We start from the raw sequence: 21,882 nt of genomic DNA, 5'->3' as shown, positions 1-21,882 counted from the left end.
CTATCAGATCTCCTGATTATTGAGTATGTCTGCTGTGCTCAAGCAACCTGTACTCCCTCTGCAATGAGATCAAGGCTGATCACAAAAGTACCCTGCCCATTCTGGCCTATTCCTGTATGCGATGTAATGACACCCTGCTCTAATCTCCCTGCAAACTGATTATGAGTTGAGCACGATAAATATAAGGGAAAAGGTTTGCTGATGTCTATAAATAGGCTGAGTGCAATCTGGTAAAAAAAAAAAAAAAAAAAAAAACGCGACAGCACTCTCACCAATCTTATAGTGCTGGTCTGCAAGTCTTTCCTCAGCTGTCTTAAGGGTACTTTACACGTTGCGACATCGCTACCGATATATCGTCGGGTGTCACATCGTTAGTGACACACATCCGGCGCCGGTAGCGACATTGCAGCGTGTAACACTAATGAGCGACGATCAACGATCGCAAAATCGTTCCAAAACGGTGATCGTTGACACGTTGCTCATTTCCTTAATTTCGCTGCTGCTGCAGGTACGATGTTGTTTGTCGTTCCTGCGGCATCACACATCGCTGTATGTGACACCGCAGGAACGACGAACATCTCCTTACCTGTGTCCACCGGCAATGCGGAAGGAAGGAAGGAGGTGGGCGGGATGTTACGTCCCGCTCATCTCCGCCCCTCCGCTTCTATTGGCCAGCTGCTTAGTGACGCCACAGTGATGTCGCTATGACGTCAAACGCACCTCCCCCTAGAGGGAGGGATTGTTCGGCGGTCACAGCAATGTCACTGCACAGGTATGTGCGTGTGACACTGCCGTAGCGATAATGTTCGCTATGGCAACGATCACCAAATGTTGCACATACGACGGGGTTGGGTGCTATCGCGCTTGACATCGCTAGCAATGTCACAGCGTGTAAAGTACCCTTTAGGCCTGAGGGAAACAAATCATACCATGTTGTGTATGGTCGAATAATACAGCCAAGACTCATCAATCCAAGTCAATGGGTGTGAGAAAAAAATAACAAAAATGGACGTCACATCGATCATCCGTAGTCCGCACTTTTTTTATGGACACATTACCATTCTGTAGTATAGAACACTATGTAGTCCTGTAACTGATTGTAGAATAGTTACTGAGAAAAATGTGCACATAAGACTACAACATCTAACAATGAAAAGATAAGGGGGGCTGAACCATAAAATAATGTATTGCCTATCCACATGATGGGTAATAAATGTATGATCCCTGTCTAGTTCCCTTTAATACATCTGAAAAACATCAATGAAATACTGACCTCCATCACCGCTACTGAGGGCCAGGACAGAGGGAGGACCAGGAACTTCAATGTCGTACAATAAATCAGATCCCTTAAAAGAAAGAATAACTTTAAAGATGAGGCAAGAGACATAACTAAACGTATGGGCAAAATTATCACAAATTAGTGTTTACCTACAGAATCATTTTTATCGTTCGTGTGCCTGCCATTTTCTTATTTATTTAATGTAAGTCAAAAATACTTTTGTAGAGCAACTGGAGAGACGAAGAGCGCAAGAATAAGATCTTATATCTGATGGAAAAGGTGTAATAATCAGGAAACGTGCTCACCTGAAAAAGGTGTGAAAGTCACAATTACTGAAGAAACATGAAACGGCTGCAACAGCCCCACAGTGAAATAAATGCTAAACACTGATGAGAAGGGGTTAATCAGCCCTGCCCTAGGAATAGTGGCAAAGAAGCACAGATCCTGAATATTGATTTATTGCCAACACGTTTCATCTTAAAAGCACCTTCTTCAGGACTTTCACAATTGATATGAAGAAGGAGTTGTTTTTACTCCGAAACGCGTTGACAATAAATAACTATCCAGGATTTGTTCTTCTTGGTCTCCATTCCTACAGCAGCGCGGAGTAACCCTTTCTCCCCAGTGTTCAGCAAAAGTGCTTTAGTAATTATTTTCAAAATCTATCTTTATAGTGATGGAGGTTGCTAGAACCCTGTGTATGGACAACGGCTAAAATGATAGAATAGCCTCCATCCAGCATTAAAAGATCACTAAAGGAGCTCCATGGAAGCTGTATATATCTGGCTTCAATAAGCTCCACCGAGTAGTCTATATTTTAAAAGGAGATGTCTGTGTTAGTAAAGGATTGTATTCTCCAAAATAGGACAATTTTGGACCATCTTCTCTTAGCAGTTTGGGGTGCACCGTTCCGGCGTTATTCTTCCAAGAATACATATCTAACTAGCTTGAGGGTGTGTACTTAGTCTGACATTGGCCAAATCAGTGCAGACTGTAGGGACACACCCTTATGACAAGAGGAATAGTACCACCCAGTTGTCAATTTATTCATATATTTCTAGGAAGAATAACAGAGGAACAAAACAATAGAACTCTAAGAAAGAATTATTGTTATTTTTTTGGGGAACACAGTTATTAATAAAACAGAAATGATGACGTCTTCTTTAACTCCTTCGTTTTTCACCCTCTTTTTCCCATTTTGTTTTTATGGTGTACATTGTGCGTAAAAATCAAACACCAACATGATTTTCAAGTTGGTACAGTTACGGTGATACGACTGACATTTGAAACAAAGAAAAAAATAATAACTCATTTCTGTCACCATTTTCTGAGAACCATAACTTTCTTTTTCAGTCGATGGAAATATGTGTAGCTTTCTTTTTTGTGGGAAAGGCGGCAACTGAAATATGCCAATTCTGGAGCTTCCTTTGTTTCTGGTTTCACAGAATTTACAGAACAAAGTTAAATATTTTTTTAATTTAACAGTTTGGACTTTTACAACCACGTTGATATAGAAAAAAAAGAATTTTGTTACTTACCGTAAATTCTTTTTCTTATAGTTCCGTATTGGGAGACCCAGACCATGGGTGTTTAGCTTCTGCCTCCGGAGGACACACAAAGTACTACACTTAAAAGTGTAGCTCCTCCCTCTGAGCTTATACACCCCCTGGTAGCCAGTCCTAGCCAGTTTAGTGCAAAAGCTGAAGGAGAATAGTCACCCACAAGTAGAACCGAGTAAGAACCGGAACAACCGGAGACTCTGTCCACGACAACAGCCGGTGATAACACACGGAACAAGAAAATTGCCAACAGGCAACAGGGAGGGTGCTGGGTCTCCCAATACGGAACTATAAGAAAAAGAATTTACGGTAAGTAACAAAATTCTCTTTTTCTTTATTGTTCCTTTGGGAGACCCAGACCATGGGACGTTCCAAAGCTGTCCCTGGGTGGGAATAAACAGAAAAAACTAAGAAGTAGGCGGAGCCTAACTTCACAAGTGGGCGACAGCCGCCTGAAGGATGCGTCTGCCCAAGCTCGCATCTGCCGAAGCATGAGCATGCACTTGGTAGTGCTTCGAAAAGGTATGCAGGCTAGTCCAAGTGGCAGCCTGACAGACTTGTTGAGCCGTAGCCTAGTGCCTGAAAGCCCAAGAGGCACCGACAGCTCTGGTCGAGTGTGCTTTGATCCCCGGCGGGGGAGGCACCTGAGTACTCTGGTAGGCGTCCGAAATGGTCGATCTAATCCAACGGGCCAAGGTCGGCTTAGAAGCAGAGAGACCCTTGCGCCGCCCTGTGGTTAGCACAAAAAGAGAGGTGCACCGCCTAAGTGCAGCGGTGCGAGACACATAGATCCGGAGAGCACGCACCAAATCTAGAGTATGCAGCGCTTTCTCAAAACGATGAACAGGGGCCGGACAGAAGGAAGGCAAGGAAATATCCTGGTTAAGGTGGAAGGGAGAGACCACCTTAGGAAGAAAGTCCGGGGTCGGGCGGAGAACTACCTTGTCTTGGTGAAAAACCAAAAAAGGTGACTCCGATGAGAGCGCAGCCAAATCAGAGACTCTCCTGAGAGAAGTTATGGCAACTAGAAAGGCCACCTTTTGAGAAAGACGATACAAAGAAACCTCCCTAAGGGGCTTGAAAGGGGGTTTCTGCAATACCGTGAGGACCAAGTTAAGGTCCCGGGATCCAAGGGCCGCCGATAAGGCGGAATGATGTGAGACGCACCTTGCATGAAGGTGCGGACCTGAGCCAGCCGGGCGAGACGCCGCTGGAACAGCACTGATAGAGCTGAGACTTGTCCCTTGAGAGAGTTGAGGGACAGTCCTAGCTGCAGACCGGACTGTAAAAAAGACAGAAGGGTCGGCAATGAGAATGGCCAAGGAGAATGGCCGGAAGAGCGACACCAGGACAGGAAAATTTTCCAAGTCCTGTGATAGATCTTGACGGAGGAAGACTTACGGGCCCGAGTCATAGTGGAGATGACTTTAGGAGGAATACCAGAAGCCGTCAAAATCCAGGACTCAAGAGCCACGCCGTCAATTTGAGTGCCGCAGAATTCGGGCGGAAAAACGGACCTTGCGAGAGCAGGTCTGGACGGTCCGGAAGATGCCACGGCATCTCCACGGACAGTTGGAGCAGGTCCGGATACCAAGCTCGCCTGGGCCAGTCCGGTGCAATGAGGATGACTCGACGGCCCTCCATTCTGATCTTGCGCAGGACTCTGGGCAAGAGAGCTAGAGGGGGAAACACGTAAAACAGACGAAACTGGGACCAGTCTTGAACCAGAGCGTCTGCGGCGAAGGCCTGAGGATCGTGGGAGCGAGCCACGTAAACCGGAACCTTGTTGTTGTGACGGGATGCCATTAGGTCCACGTCCGGAGTGCCCCACTTGCGGCAGATTGACTGAAACACTGCCGGGTGCAGGGACCACTCGCCACTGTCCACGGATTGACGGCTGAGATAATCTGCCTCCCAGTTTTCTACGCCAGGGATGTGGACTGCGGATATGGTGGACTTGGAGTCCTCCGCCCATTGAAGAATGCGTTGGACCTCCAACATTGCCAGGCGGCTGCGTGTCCCGCCTTGGTGATTGATGTAGGCAACCGCTGTCGCGTTGTCTGACTGGACTCGAATGTGCCTGCCCGCCAACAGGTGGTGAAAGGCTAGGAGAGCTAGAAGCACAGCTCTGGTTTCCAGCACATTGATTGAAAGGGCTGACTCGGACGGAGTCCAAGTGCCCTGTGCTCTGTGGTGGAGATGTACCGCTCCCCAGCCGGATAGACTGGCATCCGTGGTAAGAATCACCCAGGACGGAGTCAGGAAGGAGCGCCCTTGGGACAGGGAGAGGGGTCGAAGCCACCACTGAAGAGAGCTCCTGGTCCGTGGTGACAGAGCCACTAACCTCTGTAAGGAGGAAGGCCGCTTGTCCCAACAGCGGAGAATGTCCAGCTGCAGAGGACGCAGATGGAACTGGGCAAAGGGAACCGCCTCCATGGAGGCCACCATTTGACCCAGCACCTGCATCAGACGCCTGAGGGTATAACGGCGGGGCCTCAGGAGAGAGCGCACCGCCAACCGGAGTGACAGCTGTTTGTCTAAGGGCAACTTCACAAGTGCCAGCAAAGTCTCGAACTGCATCCCTAGGTACGTGAGACTCTGGGTCGGAGTCAGAGTGGATTTGGGAAGATTGACAATCCACCCGAATTGGGCTAGGGTGGCGAGAGTGAGCGAAACACTCCGCTGACAGTCTGCGTTGGATGTACCCTTGACCAGAAGGTCGTCCAGATAAGGAAGCACTGCTAACCCCTGGAGGTGCAGGACCGCAATCACTGCCGCCATGACCTTGGTGAATACCCGAGGGGCCGTGGCTAACCCGAAGGGGAGAGCCACGAATTGGAAATGATCCTCTCCTATCGCAAAACGTAACCAACGCTGATGTGACACTGCGATTGGCACACGTAGATAGGCATCTCTGATGTCGATGGACGCCAGGAACTCCCCTTGGGTCATAGAGGCAATGACTGATCGCAGAGACTCCATGCGAAAATGCCGCACCCCGACATGCTTGTTGAGAAGCTTGAGATCCAGGATGGGCCGGAAGGTACCGTCCTTTTTTGGAACTAGGAAGAGATTTGAGTAAAAACCTCTGAACCGTTCCTGAGCGGGAACTGGGACAATCACTCCGTTTGCCTGCAAGGACGCCACGGCCTGCGAGAAGGCGGCGGCCTTGGAGCAGGGGGGAGTTGAGAGAAAAAATCTGTTTGGAGGGCTGGAAGAGAATTCTATCCTGTAGCCGTGAGATATGATGTCTCTCACCCAGTGATCGGAGACTTGCTTTAACCAAGCGTCGCCAAAGTGGGAGAGCCTGCCACCGACTAAGGACGTGGCTGGAGTGGGCCGAGAGTCATGAGGAAGCTGCCTTAGTGGCAGAACCTCCTGCGGTCTTCTGGGGACGAGCTTTTGGGCGCCAGTTGGATTTCTGATCCTTGGCTGAGTTAGCGGACGAGGCGGAAGGCTTAGAGGAGGACCAGTTGGAGGAACGAAAGGAACGAAACCTCGATTGATTCCTACCCTGGGCAGGTTTCCTGGTCTTGGTTTGTAGCATGGAAGTACTCTTCCCGCCAGTAGCTTCTTTAATGATTTCATCCAGCTGTTCACCAAACAGCCGTGAACCAGCAAAAGGGAGCCCAGCAAGAAACTTCTTGGAAGAAGCATCTGCCTTCCACTCTCGAAGCCACAAAATCCTGCGGATAACAAGAGAATTAGCTGAAGCCACCGCAGTGCGGTGACCAGCCTCTAGCATGGCAGACATGGCATAGGATGAAAAAGCTGAAGCCTGAGCAGTTAAGGCAACCATCTCAGGCATAGATTCCTTGGTGAGGGAATGCATCTCCTCTAGAGAAGCAGAGATGGCTTTGAGAGCCCACACTGCTGCAAAAGTCGGGGAAAACGCGGCCCCCACAGCTTCATACACAGATTTGGCCAGAAGGTCAATCTGACGGTCAGTGGAATCCTAAAGTGAGGTGCCGTCAGCCACCGACACAACGGTCCGGGCTGATAGCCTAGACACCGGAGGGTCTACCTTTGGGGAGTGAGACCACTCCTTGACCACCTCAGGTGGAAATGGAAACCGGTCATCAGAACCACGCTTTGGAAAGCGTTTGTCAGGGCAGGCCCTGGGTTTGGTCACAGCGGTCTGAAAACTGGAGTGGTTAAAGAACACACTCTTCACTCTCTTAGGCGAGGTAAACTGATGTTTTTCTGCCAAAGAGAGTTGCTCCTCTGACACTGGCGGATTGAGATCCAGCACAGAATTAATAGAAGCAATCAAATCACTAAGATCTGAGTCACCCTCAGAAAAATCGATGGGATACATAGCCTCCGAGCCCCCAGTGAGGGCATCCTCCTCATCTTGAGAGTCAGCTCTTGAGACAGAGCCGTGGGATGGGGAGGGGGAGGAAACCCTGCGCCTTCTCTTAGAAGGATGTGGTCTGGGATCAGATGATGAATCCTCCGTGAGCTCCGATGGACGGAGGTCAGAGCATAGGAGTCCTCTGTCAAGAGTATTAGAGGCACCCTGTGAGGGGGGCTGATGCATATTCATCAAAGTCCTGGACAAAAGCCCCATGGACTCAGCAAATGACTGGGATATGGACCTAGAAAAGGACTCTACCCAGGCCGGGGGTTCAATCACAGGTGCAGCAGCAGCCTGAGAGACCACTGGGGGTGAGACTCCAGGCTGTGGCACCGCCAAGTTAGAGCAGACATCACAATGTGGATAGGTGCTCGGCTCAGGCAGCAGGAGCTTACATGCAGTGCATGCAGAATAAAGCTTTGGAGCCTTGCTCCTTGTGTGAGACATGCTGCTGGAGTGGGGGCTTTGCAGAGAATGAACCCCAGGGACAATATACAGAGGTCCACAACCGGAGACCGGCTGTGGCTTACCAGACCGCTGATCGCGGTGTTGTGTGCCCTCCAGATCCCGAAGCCTGGTCCCCCAGTCGCAGCACCTCAGCAGAGATGCAGAATGCAGGATGTCCCAGAGCAGAGTGAACTCTGCCTGAGAAGAGGGCGTTCCTATAAAAGAGCGGGAACTGGAGGGCTATAGAGACCTGCAGGGAAGGAGGGACGCCCCAGCAGTGGGGAGTGTCCCTCCCCTGTGTAGAACGGCCGCCGGGAGGAGCCGAACCTGTCCCTCTGCATGAGTGACATGCGAGGGCAGGAAAATGAAACTAGGCCTCCGGCGAAGCCGGGGCCTAAATTTAAGCGGCGAGGCCGACAAGCAGGCACCATCGGCGTGGTTCTCAGGCAAAAGCTAGAGAACCCGCCGGAAAAGTTAAAACAATCACATACAGCATACTCTCCTCTTACAATAAAGAACCGGGACCCCCAACATAAACGTCTCAGGTACTTAGCTGCTGAGACGCAGGGCCATGTCCCTGGGGATGAGTGCTCCGGTCCAACAGAATCCTCAAGGGACTGTGGATGGAGACCGGACTCCTGCCAGGCATGGAGACCGTGCTGGCTCCCACTTCAAGCCAGAGCCCAGAAGGGATAGTGAAGGAGCGCGGCATGTAAGGCTGCAGCCTTGTAAATCAACCTTAACAACACCGCCGACACAGTGGGGTGAGAAGGGACATGCCGGGAGTCCAGACATGTCCCCGTTTTTCTTCAAACTCTTTCCAAAAGTCAAACAAATCAGATGAGAATGCATGTGTGGATGTATGCCTCCTGACACAAAGCAATAAACTGGCTAGGACTGGCTACCAGGGGGTGTATAAGCTCAGAGGGAGGAGCTACACTTTTAAGTGTAGTACTTTGTGTGTCCTCCGGAGGCAGAAGCTAAACACCCATGGTCTGGGTCTCCCAAAGGAACGATAAAGAAATGATTTTTTTTATATTAAATATCATTATGGGTTGTTTTTTTTTATATTTTAACTTTTTTGGGCGATTTGAACCTGCATTTGACTAATCACTTGATCTATACACTGCCAGCTGTGGCTTAATTTCACAAAAGTACTAACATTGCAATCATGGCAGCTTTCAGTAGGCCCCAGGCTGCCATGATAAGCTTTTGGCACCCTGCAATCTTGTTGACTGGGAAGGGCCTCATAGGCACCCATAACAACAGTCCCACGGAGTGCCTTAAATGCATGAGTTAAGGGGTTAACATCTGCAATCAGAGCCTAGCTCATTGCTGTTACAGGCAAATAGCAACTTTGGAGCAGATCTAGTGTATGCAGGTGTTGGCTCAGCTCCTGAGCCTGCTCCAGTTGTATGATGTAATAGGGAGAAGGAGTAATACAGAACAGCAGGGGATTTGGAGCGCTGTAACAAAAAATAGAGCCATAAAGAGAGATTTAATTTTATTTTAGTGGCATTTAAATGTAAAGGAAATCTGTTACCATGCATAACAGCTGTGAAATACTATAATTGCATGGGTTGCTGAACAGAAATGGATCCCAATTATGTACTTATTTTAATTATATCTTATTATATCTTAATTATATCGCTTTCAGTCCCCCACAGTTAAGTGCCAAATTGTCCATTATATGAGCTACAATTCATCCATGGACTCTGGCACTGTGACAAACTATACAGGAACTCCTATATTTCTCACAAGAAGACAGAGCATGGCTCCTTTGTACGGGGATGATGGGGAAAGTGAGTTTACAGATAAGTATTATCCCGGCATTATAAAAGTTCTGGGGCAAGTTATCATGGTCATATCTTCCATTTAAATATATACAGTATATCACAAAACTGAGTACACCCTTCACATTTTTGTACATATTTGATTATATCTTTTCAGGGCACAATGAAGCTATGATACTTTGATACAATGTAATGTAGTCAGTGCACAGCTACAGTGTAAATTTGGAGCGCCCTCTAAATGACTCAACACACAGACATTAATGTAAAATCTGCTGGCAACACATGTGAGTGCACCTCTAAGTGAAAATTGCCAAATTGTGCCCAAAGTGTCAATATTTTGCATTGCTGCAGAGGTTAAGGGGGTTTTGGGTCCTCCTGTCAGTGCTTAGACCATACGCCACGCACTACATCAAATTGTTCTGCAAGGCTGTCGTCCCAGAAGGAAGCCTCTTCTAAAGATGATGCACAAGAAAGACCGTAAACAGTTTGCTGAAGAAAAGCAGATTAAAGGTACCGTCACACTAACCGGCGCTCCAGCGATCCCACCAGCAACCTGACCTGGCAGGGATCGCAGGAGCGTCGCTACACGGGTTGCTGGTGAGCTGTCAAACAGGCAGATCTCACCAGCAACCAGCCCCCAGCCAGCAGCGACGCGTGGAAGCGATACTGCTCTTGATAACTAAGGTAAATATCGGGTAACCAACCCGATATTTACCTTGGTTACCAGCGCACACCGCTTAGCGCTGGCTCCCTGCCCTCCTAGCCAGAGTACAGATCGGGTTAATTACCCGATGTGTAGTCTGGCTATGTGTGCAGGGAGATAAGGGTATCCTCAGCTCACCTGTTCCTCTGGCTGCCAGTCCTTGCGGGTGCCTGGGATCCACCGGTAAGTCCCAACCGGTTTAGGAATAAATGCAAAGAGGGGAAAGGATCCGGCACAAACTCCTCTTGATAAAATGTCAAAATTTTATTAGCAAGTATTAAAAAGGTTCCATCCGTGTAAACAAAAGGAGGGAGTTATCCCATGGAAACTTTCCATGGGATAACTCCCTCCTTTTGTTTACACGGATGGAACCTTTTTAATACTTGCTAATAAAATTTTGACATTTTATCAAGAGGAGTTTGTGCCGGATCCTTTCCCCTCTTTGCATTTATGTGTGCAGGGAGCAGGGAGCCGGCACTGACAGTGTGAGAGCGACGGACGCTGGTAACGAAGGTAAATATCGGGTAACCAAGGGAAGGGCTTCTTGGTTACCCGATATTTACATTGGTTACCAGCGTCCGCAGAAGCCGGCTCCCTGCTCACTGCACATTTTGTTGTTGCTCTGTCGCTGTCACACACAGTGATGTGTGCTTCACAGCAGGAGAGCAACAACTAAAAAATGGCCCAGGACATTCAGCAACAACCAATGACCTCACAGCAGGGGCCAGGTTGTTGCTAGATGTCACACACAGCAACATCGCTAGCTACATCGCTGTTACGTCACAAAAGTCGTGCCTCAGCAGCGATGTTGCTAGAGATGTTGCTTAGTGAGACGTGGCCTTAAGGACAAGGATTTGTGGAACCATGTTCTGTGGTTTGATAAGACCAAGATAAAATTATTGTGTTCAGATGCTCTCAAGCGTGTGTGGAGGCAAACAGGTGAGGAGATAGTAATGGCTGTCTGTTGAGTTATTTTGAGGGTACATCAAATTTACACTGTTATACAAGCTGTACACTGACTACATTACATTATATCAAAGTGTCATATCTTCATGGTTGTCCCATGAAAAGATATAATAAAATAGTTAGAAAAATGTGAGATGTGTACTACCTACGGTATGAGGTACAGTTTAATAATGTGATAAAGGAAAGATAATCTAACCCAACAGACAAGCAATCTTCTTTATTCAAGTAAGGATCATATAGAGGACAGTTTCATGAAACATTCCAGTTAAAATCATGGTGGCATTTCAGGTGTCACAGCATCCTTCATGATTGAGGGTTCTGCGGCATCTGAATTGTGCAGATGGTATCTATGATTTTAACTTGCATGTTTCATGAAACTGTCCTCTGTATGATACTTTGAATAAAGAAGATTGCTTGTCTGTTGGGTTGGATTATCCTTCTCACAGTTTCTCCCGTGCTCCATACTGCATGGAAATGATTTCATGGTGAGCTGTAATATGTATTTATCTACACTTTAATAATATCATATTATTGGGCACAGTGTAAACACTACAATATATAGCAAATCAACAATCTAATGTAACGTACAGCAATCTTTTAATATGCAAACACATCATACCTCTAATATACGGAGCACTCTGTCCTGGCAGGCAAGTATTGGTGTGATCTTTTCTAACTTTTCTACTGGTAGGCAAAGGACATCGCTAATTTTATCCCCGGAGAGATAGTAGTGTTGGTCTTTGCAGTCACAGTAATGGTTGTAGATGTAACTGGCGCACAAGAAAAGATCAGATCCAGATACATGCCTAGGAAAGTACAGAACAAATCTTAAAAAGAGACACTTCACTTATGTAATTTTGTCATTTGGTCTACTAAATGTAATATAGGAGACTAAAAGGACTGGTTAATAAAAATAGTGATCAAAAATGTCATAGGATTACACCTAAGTAAACTGTAAAACTTCAAGAAATGGTTTGGGTTTTTTTTTAGATTTTATTTCTTTAACCTCTTTGATACCTTGTAAACATAATCAGTTTAAAAAAAAGGCTGACAACAGCTATGCAATGCCGTGATCGGGAACATCTCACTGCTTACATGGCTCTGATGCTTTCTGTTAGGTTTGTCTCAAAGGACAGAAACTGTTTTCCTCTTTTTGTAAAGCCCCGAACTTCAGATCCAGATGCAACAAATATTTTCTCCTGAACTGTGCCGAGTGCTCCTCCGAGCTCCAACCGTGAGATCTTTTGGCCGGGTAGGGTCTTAAAAACTGGCTGGAGTGAGATACAAAGTAAGCATCACAAGGTAAGCCAATGTGAAGGAACATGGCATGTTTTATTGGGCAATACCAAACACCCCTTACCACGGCTTCACTTTTCTTGATACCAAAGCATGTAACCACTCCGTCCTGATCGCCAATTACCACCTAGAATAATGAAGATAAGAACAACCGTCATAGAAGGAAGCCCAGAAACGAGTCGGTGGTCATTCTCTGCACTGCTGTGAAAGGTTGGAGAGCATTAGACAAGGAGAACAGCCCCTATAGCAGGGGTGGGGAACCTCCGGCCCGCGGGCCGCATGCGGCCCGCCATGACCTTTTATGTGGCCCCCGGGCAGATTCCCGGGGGAGGCAGTGCTCGTGCTGTCACTGCGGTATTGCTGCCGCCGGCCCTTTAAATCCACACATTGCTGTTTGTGCTGCAATGTGTTCTCCCGTCGGCCAGTGCCAATTGTGGGCGGGTCTACAGCAGCCTCAGCTTCCAGCCTTGTGTATCCGCCCCCTGCCCTCCGGAGATCAGTGCCTGCCTTCTCCTTCTGATGCAGTGTGTCCGGCTCCTGCACTCCGGTGATGTGAGTGCAATGCTGCTGTGAGTCCAGCGCCGACCCTCTGCTGCTATGTGCCCTGCCCAATGCTTTGTGCCTCCCCACACCAGTTCTGTAAACCTTCTCCCCCAGAGTTGCATGAAACTCTCAGCGCAGTGTGCCCCCCAATGTCCTGTGTGCACCCCTCCCCCAGTCCTGTGTGCAGCCCCCCAATGTCCTGGGTGCACCCCTCCCCCAGTCCTGTGTGCAGCCCATCACCCAGTAGTCCTGTTTGCATCCCCCCAAACCTGTGTGCACCCCTCCCCCAGTCCTGTGTGCAGCCCCCCAATGTCCTGTGTGCACCCCCACACAATCCTATGTGCAGCCCATCACCCAGTCCTGTGTGCACCCCCCCCAGTCCTGTGTGCACCCCCCCAGTCCTGTGTGCACCCCCCCAGTCCTGTGTGCACCCCCCCAGTCCTGTGTGCACCCCCCCAGTCCTGTGTGCACCCCCCCAGTCCTGTGTGCACCCCCCCAGTCCTGTGTGCACCCCCCCAGTCCTGTGTGCACCCCCCCAGTCCTGTGTGCACCCCCCCAGTCCTGTGTGCACCCCCCCAGTCCTGTGTGCACCCCCCCAGTCCTGTGTGCACCCCCCCAGTCCTGTGTGCACCCCCCCAGTCCTGTGTGCACCCCCCGAGTCCTGTGCGCACCCCCCAGTCCTGTGTGCACCCCCCAGTCCTGTGTGCACCCCCCAGTCCTGTGTGCACCCCCCAGTCCTGTGGGCAGCCCCCCCCAGTCCTGTGGGCAGCCCCCCCCAGTCCTGTGTGCAGCCCCCCCCAGTCCTGTGTGCAGCCCCCCCCAGTCCTGTGTGCAGCCCCCCCCAGTCCTGTGTGCAGCCCCCCCCAGTCCTGTGTGCAGCCCCCCAGTCCTGTGTGCAGCCCCCCCCAGTCCTGTGTGCAGCCCCCCAGTCTTGTGTGCAGCCCCCCCAGTCTTGTGTGCAGCCCCCGCCAGTCTTGTGTGCAGCCCCCCCCAGTCTTGTGTGCAGCCCCCCCCCAGTCTTGTGTGCAGCCCCCCCCCAGTCTTGTGTGCAGCCCCCCCCCAGTCTTGTGTGCAGCCCCCCCCCAGTCTTGTGTGCAGCCCCCCCCAGTCTTGTGTGCAGCCCCCCCCAGTCTTGTGTGCAGCCCCCCCCCAGTCTTGTGTGCAGCCCCCGCCAGTCTTGTGTGCAGCCCCCGCCAGTCTTGTGTGCAGCCCCCCCCAGTGATGTCTGTGCCTCCCCCCCCAGTGATGTCTGTGCCTCCCCCCCCAGTGATGTCTGTGCCTCCCCCCCCCAGTGATGTCTGTGCCTCCCCCCCAGTGGTGTCTGTGCCTCCCTCCAGTGGTGTCTGTGCCCCCAGCCCCTCCAGTGGTGTCTGTGCCCCCAGCCCCTCCAGTGGTGTCTGTGCCCCCAGCCCCTCCAGTGGTGTCTGTGCCCCCAGCCCCTCCAGTGGTGTCTGTGCCCCCAGCCCCTCCAGTGGTGTCTGTGCCCCCAGCCCCTCCAGTGGTGTCTGTGCCCCCAGCCCCTCCAGTGGTGTCTGTGCCCCCAGCCCCTCCAGTGGTGTCTGTGCCCCCAGCCCCTCCAGTGGTGTCTGTGCCCCCAGCCCCTCCAGTGGTGTCTGTGCCCCCAGCCCCTCCAGTGGTGTCTGTGCCCCCAGCCCTGCGTGTTGTGTCTGTGCCCCCAGCCCCATGCCCCCAGTTAATTAATTGCTTCACCCAATATAGCAGGGTCATTTAAACATTGATAATTTTGTGCGGCCCCCGAAGGTTGGTAGAAATTTCCAAATGGCCCCCGACAGAAAAAAGGTTCCCCACCCCTGCCCTATAGCACCATACATGTGCTGCGGATGTGAACTGATATAGAAGTTCCTTGACTGTCTTTAAGACCTAAGACACACGGCATGAAAATCAGAGCAAGTGGAATGCGATAAAACATCGCATTCCACTCGGACCAATATTATCCTATGTACCAGCACCCATGAGCAATTATTTTCTCAGCCCTAATCGGACTGAGAAAACAATCGCAGTATGCTGCAGGTGCAATGCGATCCTTGTTTCTCTCGCACCCATTCAAGTCTATGGGGTGAGAGAAAAATTGCACTGCACTCACAGTTCACCGGTGTACCGCAAGTGCAGGGCGAGAATGGCAATAGCCGGCTACGGAGGAGAGAGGGAGATAAATGCCTCCCTCCCCTCCGCAGCGCCGGCCCTCCCCTCCTCAGCGCTGGCCCGCCCCTCCCCTCCTCAGGGCCGCCCCGTCCACCACAAGTGTGGTCCGACTGCACGATCGGACCTCAGTCGCAGTGACACTCGGCTCCCGCTGTGTCATGCGAGTATCGCAGTAGTCCCTCGTGTGGCCCCGGCCTAACCCCTAAAGTACACAGCCAATTTTAATTTTTGCATTTTCCTTCTTTTCCTCCCCATTTTCAAGTAGCCATAACTTTTTTTTTCTATTTTTGTGCTGACATTAACATAGGCGGGCTTGTTTTTTGCAGGATAAGTTGTAGTTTTGAATGTATAAAAAACATCAAGTGCAGTAAAATAGTAGGAAAAAAGCAATCGTTTTTATATTTCTGGCATAAATAGTGCAGTAAAAATAACATAGCAATATAATTCTCCTGGTCAGTATGATTACAGTGATACGAGACGTGTACTTTTTTTTTTCTATTTTAGTGGTACAAAAAAAATGTAGCGGTAATTTGGTTTGTGCCGCTATTTTCAGAGACCCACATTGTTTTGCTTTTTCTACAAAGCAGCTGTGCAAAGGTGAGTTTGCTGCGTGGTGAGGTAGTGTTTTTATTTATACCATTTCATTTTTGGAGTACATACTATATTTTGATCGCTTCCTATTGCATTTTTCTGCGGTTTTGCAGCAACCAAAAAAATGCTAATTTTAGTATTTAAAAACTTTTTACAGGGGTTAATTAATTTTGGATTTTAATAAAATCAACTCTTAAGGACGCTGCAATGCCACATATGTTTAGTTTTTAGATTTCTTCGTTTTTAAAGGGAACCTGTCAGCTGCAATATGCACCCAGAACCATGAGCAGTTCTAGGTGCATATTAGTAATCCCTGCCTAACCTTCCCTATATTATATATATATATATATATATATATATATATATATATATATATATATATATATATATATATATATATATGCCAATGTATGTAAAGCGCTATGGAATTAATGGCGCTATATAAATGAATAAAATTATTATTATTATTATATACAGTGCCTACAAGTAGTCTTCAACCCCCTGCAGATTTAGCAGGTTTGATAAGATGCAAATAAGTTAGACCCTGCAAACTTCAAACAAGAGCAGGATTTATTAACAGATGCATAAATCTTACAAACCAACAAGTTATGTTGCTCAGTTAAATTTTAATAAATTTCCAACATAAAAGTGTGGGTCAATTATTATTCAACCCCTAGGTTTAATATTTTGTGGAATAACCCTTGTTTGCAATTACAGCTAATAATCGTCTTTTATAAGACCTGATCAGGCCGGCACAGGTCTCTGGAGTTATCTTGGCCCACTCCTCCATGCAGATCTTCTCCAAGTTATCTAGGTTCTTTGGGTGTCTCATGTGGACTTTAATCTTGAGCTTCTTCACAAGTTTTCAATTGGGTTAAGGTCAGGAGACTGACTAGGCCACTGCAACACCTTGATTTTTTTCCCTCTTGAACCAGGCCTTGGTTTTCTTGGCTGTGTGCTTTGGGTCGTTGTCTTGTTGGAAGATGAAATGACGACCCATCTTAAGATCCTTGATGGAGGAGCGGAGGTTTTTGGCCAAAATCTCCAGGTAGGCCGTGCTATCCATCTTCCCATGGATGCAGACCAGATGGCCAGGCCCCTAGGCTGAGAAACAGCCCCACAGCATGATGCTGCCACCACCATGCTTGACTGTAGGGATGGTATTCTTGGGGTCGTATGCAGTGCCATCCAGTCTCCAAACGTCACGTGTGTGGTTGGCACCAAAGATCTCGATCTTGGTCTCATCAGACCAGAGAACCATGAACCAGTCTGTCTCAGAGTCCTCCAAGTGATCATGAGCAAACTGTAGACGAGCCTTGACATGACGCTTTGAAAGTAAAGGTACCTTACGGGCTCGTCTGGAACGGAGATCATTGCGGTGGAGTACGTTACTTATGGTATTGACTGAAACCAATGTCCCCACTGCCATGAGATCTTCCCGGAGCTCCTTCCTTGTTGTCCTTGGGTTAGCCTTGACTCTTCGGACAAGCCTGGCCTCGGCACGGGTGGAAACATTCAAAGGCTGTCCAGGCCTTGGAAGGCTAACAGTAGTTCCATAAGCCTTCCACTTCTGGATGATGCTCCCAACAGTGGAGACAGGTAGGCCCAACTCCTTGGAAAGGGTTTTGTACCCCTTGCCAGCCTTGTGACCCTCCACAATCTTGTCTCTGATAGCCTTGGAATGCTCCTTTGTCTTTCCCATGTCGACCAAGTATGAGTGCTGTTCACAAGTTTGGGGAGGGTCTTAATTAGTCAAAAAAGGCTGGAAAAAGAGATAGTTAATCCAAACATGTGAAGCTCATTGTTCTTTGTGCCTGAAATACTTCTTAATACTTTAGGGGAACCAAACTGAATTCTTGTGGTTTGAGGGGTTGAATAATAAATGACCCTCTGAATAAACTTTTCACAAAAAAAAAAAAAAAAAGAAATAACATTCTTTTTTGCTGCAGTGCATTTCACACTTCCAGGCTGATCTACAGTCCAAATGTCACAATGCCAAGTTAATTCCGAATGTGTAAACCTGCTAAATCTGCAGGGGGTTGAATACTACTTGTAGGCACTGTAATATATATATATATATATATATATATATATATATATATATATATATATATATATATATATATATATATATAGTGTAGCATATATAAGGAGATCTTTGGAAAAAGTAATTCTAAAGATATCATGAAGTATTATAAACCGATCATAAAGTATTATACAGATATCATATGTTCATGAATGCGGGGACTAGTCGCAAGGGCGTTAGTTCCTGCGCTCATTCTACCCTCTTAGCATGTTAGCACACCCACAGGGGCATGCTAACATGCTATTCAATGCAGCATCATCAGTGGTGACGCACATATCAGTGTCCGCTGTCACCGCTGATCTGAAGCCTGGCACTTCCGGTCATTCGCAGTAGGTCACCATCATCAGGTGTAAGTATTGCTGGTTATTTTTCAAGGAATAGTAATGCTTGATTATTTGTAGACATTTATTTACACTCCTCCCTGTTTCAGTATCTGGTAATATGTATGACATAGCCCATATCCTGGTTTGTCCTTTTTAGTATTTTTGCATTTGCACTTTAAAGAGTTAAATATACTGTATATCTCCAGCGATAGTGTGTGCATCACCTCACTGACACAATCCCTTGTCCTGTTCCCCTCCCCTCTTTCTTTGTTTATCCCACCACCATTCATTATAACATAGTTTGTCAGGTATTGCTCTCTTGACATAGTCACATAGAAGTTTGGTCTCTTTTTTTGACGAACTCTAAACATAATTTATGTCAGTCAGCAACTGCTGGTCAGGGGTATACCTAAAGCCCCCGTCACATTTAACGACTTACCAGCGATCCCAACAACGATACGACCTAATAAGGATCGCTGGTAAGTCGCTGGGAGGTCGCTGGTGAGATGTCACACAGTCAGATCTTACCAACGACGCAGTAATGATCAGCGACCAGTATAACGATCTAAGCGGGCGTTGGGACTGTGTTAGGAGGTCGTTGGTAGGCGTCAAACACAGTGATGTGTCCTGCCCAGCAGGACATCGCCTTTGAAGAAAATGGTCCGGACCATTCAGCAACAACTAGTGATCTCACAGCAGGTGCCTGATCGCTGGTAGATGTCACACATAAAGAGATCGCTGCTGCGTCATGGAAACTGTGACGCATCAACGATCTCGTTAGGGCCCCGTCACACACAACGAGATCGCTAACAGTGTTACAGCTATCCAGTCTTCTTATGTATTTGCACTTTGATGGACATATGGCTGATTGGGTAGCCATATTTTTCATTCACCTTCTGGTGGTGGTGGTTGTTTTTAGTATTAGGTTTTTGTGGATCCACTTTGTCTGTCTTATGATTTGTAATAAATGTTGTGTATTTTCATAAATCATGCATTTTGCTGCTTTGTTTTTTTCCGGTTATATTTTGCTTCACAATAAGATGAAAACCAAATGCTCACAGTTGTAGGCACGTTCTGTACATGAACTAATGCAAATCCTCAACAAAACCGTGAAATTTCAGGTTGTGAAGTAGCAAAACACGAAAACTGCCAAGGGGGTGAAACATTCGCAAGGCACTGTAGCATCTCTTCTGCTTGGAGCTGGCTCTGCTTCTGCTCCAAACCCCTACGACATCCCATGCAGTAATACGTCACGGGTGGTTAAGGGGTTAAAAGGTTGTTCTCTACATTTTTTATATACAGTGGGTTTGGAGACTGAGTCATGGCTTAGTGAAGCACAAAATGTGTTTTCAGATAAATCAAGTATACACCCTCATTTAATGACGCTTTTAATGAGTTCACCAAGGTATATAAAGAACAAAGGACAACGCGGTAGAAAGTGCACAGTTTTGAAAACTATATAAAAAAAAATAACTGTCCCATGAGGCCACATTCAGGAGTTGCGTTTTCATGGACACAAGAGCATCACATCAGTGTCCTATATGCCGCAGCGCCGAGCCACATTGCCATGGACTCACAGTGTTATAGCTCAATATCGGATATGTCACAGCACCGAGCCACGTTGCCATGGACACATAGTGTTATAGCTCAATATCGGATATGTCACAGCACCGAGCCACGTTGCCATGGACACATAGTGTGGCATAGCTCAGTGTCCAATATGCCGCAGTGCTGAGCCACATTGCCATGGACGCACAGAGCATCACAGCTCAATGTCCAATATGCCGCAGTGCTGAGCCACGTTGCCACTGATGCATGGAGCATCATATCTAAAGTGTCCAATGGCCGTACAATACATCGTGGCACCTCGTTGTGCTGCTATGGATACGCAAGCACACATAGTGTATAGGCAAAAATGCCCAATTAGTGACGTCATACGCTGCACCTCGTGACAGCAATCGTGCATTTATATACTGGATATATAGCAGCATGGTTGTAACCCTTTCCGCCTATATCTGTATAGGCTGTCCAGCACTCTGCACGACCCTTTGAGGTTTTAATACAACTGCAGGGCCCTTATTACTACACTTAGATTTTATCCCCCTTCTTCTTACAAGTAACATTTCCCTGATGAGTCTGCAACTAGGGATGAAACAATTATTCTTGCAGTTATATATAAGAGGGGCTGCTGATAAGTCTTTGGCTTTACCCAAAAAGAAAAGAGATTGGATGATGAAACTTTACATTTATTCCACATACTCTCCACTTCTTACATCGGTATTCCAAGTTCTGTAAGCCTAGCAAAAAAGAAGGATTTTGGTTGTGCCTCAAACCAGGCATCCGTAGCAGCCATGGCATCAGAAATGGTGTGAAATTTGGTTACTTTAAGGTGTTTCTTCAGGTTTGGAAACAGATGACAGTCGGAGGGAGCTAGATCTGGTGAATAAGGTGGGTGGTCAACCAGCTGGAAGCCCAGCTCTGCCAGTTTTGCCGTGGTCGCTTGTGCAGTGTGAGTGGAGGCGTTGTCTTGCAGGAACAAGATTCCTTTGAACAGCTTGCCGCGCCTTTTGGCCTTCAGAGCTGCCTTCATTTGGTCCAAAAGTTAAGTGTAATACCTTGCATTGATGGTGGAACCCTTTTGAAGGTAGTCCACTAGCAGCACGCCCTCCTTATTTCAGAACACAGACGCCATCACATTAGTGGCTGATTTTTTGCACCCTGAACTTCTTTGGACAAGGAAAACCACTGTGCCTCCACTCTTTTGACTGCTCCTTGTTTTCAGAGTCACACAAATAAATTCAGGTCTCATCCATAGTGACCAGTCAATCCAGGAAGTTCTTATCAGTCCGGAAACGCTAACAAATGGATCGGGAAGTTTTCACTCGCATGTTTCTCTGATCTGTTGTCAAACATTTGGTGACCCACTTGTCAGATAGCTTCCTCGTGTCCAAATGTTCATGGATAATGACACAAACACGTTCACGGGAAATCCCCAGGATGTCTGCTATTGCTTTAGCTGAAATTCGTTGCTTCTGCAGTATGACGTTGTACACAGCATCGGCAATCTCTGGAACAACAACCACTCTTGGTCATCCAGGATGTTCCTTATCATTGGTGCAGAAGTGGCCCATTTTAAATTTGGCAACCCAGTTCTTAACTGTGGAATATGAAGAGCATTGATCCCCCAATGTCTGCAACATATCACCATGAATATCCTTTGCAGACTTTCCTTGCAGAAACAAGAATTTTATCACTCCTCTGCTCTCAGTTGCTGTGAATATTGCATTAGACTCCGCCATTTTGTTTTCCAGTGCGCGTAGAAGCAACAAACACAAAATTTTGAAAATATATATTAGACACATAAGGTTTTCATGTGATGCAACAATCATTACCATAGAAACAAAAAAAAGATCACAAAACCAAAGACTTGTCAACAGCCCCTCGTAGGATTTACAGTTGGGCACTTCCCTTGTTAGGGCCTCAGGAGTCATTGCAAGGGGCACAACAGGGGACTTTAGGTTGATATTCCTCATTTTCAATTTTCAGCACCCCCCTCTCCGGCCGCTGGATTGACCCATCTTCAGTATTACAAATGGGTGACATCCAACCTTTTTATTTGGACTGATCTATTGGGAACTTAATTTGAATTCTTAGATTTGTCTTATTTGTAATACGTCCATTTGAACACTGCTCTTTTAATGAGGTTACATTTTCTTGAATATTATACTCTCTTGCTTATTCTGTCTACAGTTTTTATATTTAAAATGAACCCATGG

The 21,882-nt window shown here is 47.5% G+C and overlaps 2 protein-coding genes across 3 annotated transcripts in view; both read right to left on the bottom strand.

The window, feature by feature from the left end:
* ANXA5 (annexin A5) overlaps positions 1-21,882 on the bottom strand; it is a 445,678-nt gene that overhangs the window by 346,567 nt on the left and 77,229 nt on the right. The window lies entirely within an intron of this gene.
* Positions 1-21,882, bottom strand: part of BBS7 (Bardet-Biedl syndrome 7) — a 144,229-nt gene that overhangs the window by 65,458 nt on the left and 56,889 nt on the right. For both annotated transcript variants that reach the window (XM_075349109.1, XM_075349118.1), the window contains exons 4-7: positions 12,465-12,527; positions 12,200-12,375; positions 11,724-11,910; positions 1,274-1,346 (exon numbers count right to left, since the gene is read on the bottom strand). In XM_075349109.1, the coding sequence (XP_075205224.1) occupies positions 1,274-1,346; positions 11,724-11,910; positions 12,200-12,375; positions 12,465-12,527 (499 nt within the window). The remainder of the gene's footprint in view (positions 1-1,273; positions 1,347-11,723; positions 11,911-12,199; positions 12,376-12,464; positions 12,528-21,882) is intronic.

This window comes from Anomaloglossus baeobatrachus, chromosome 1 (assembly GCF_048569485.1).
Source record: "Anomaloglossus baeobatrachus isolate aAnoBae1 chromosome 1, aAnoBae1.hap1, whole genome shotgun sequence".
Classification (NCBI taxonomy): Eukaryota; Metazoa; Chordata; class Amphibia; order Anura; family Aromobatidae; genus Anomaloglossus; species Anomaloglossus baeobatrachus.
This window is presented reverse-complemented; position numbering and strand designations above follow the sequence as displayed.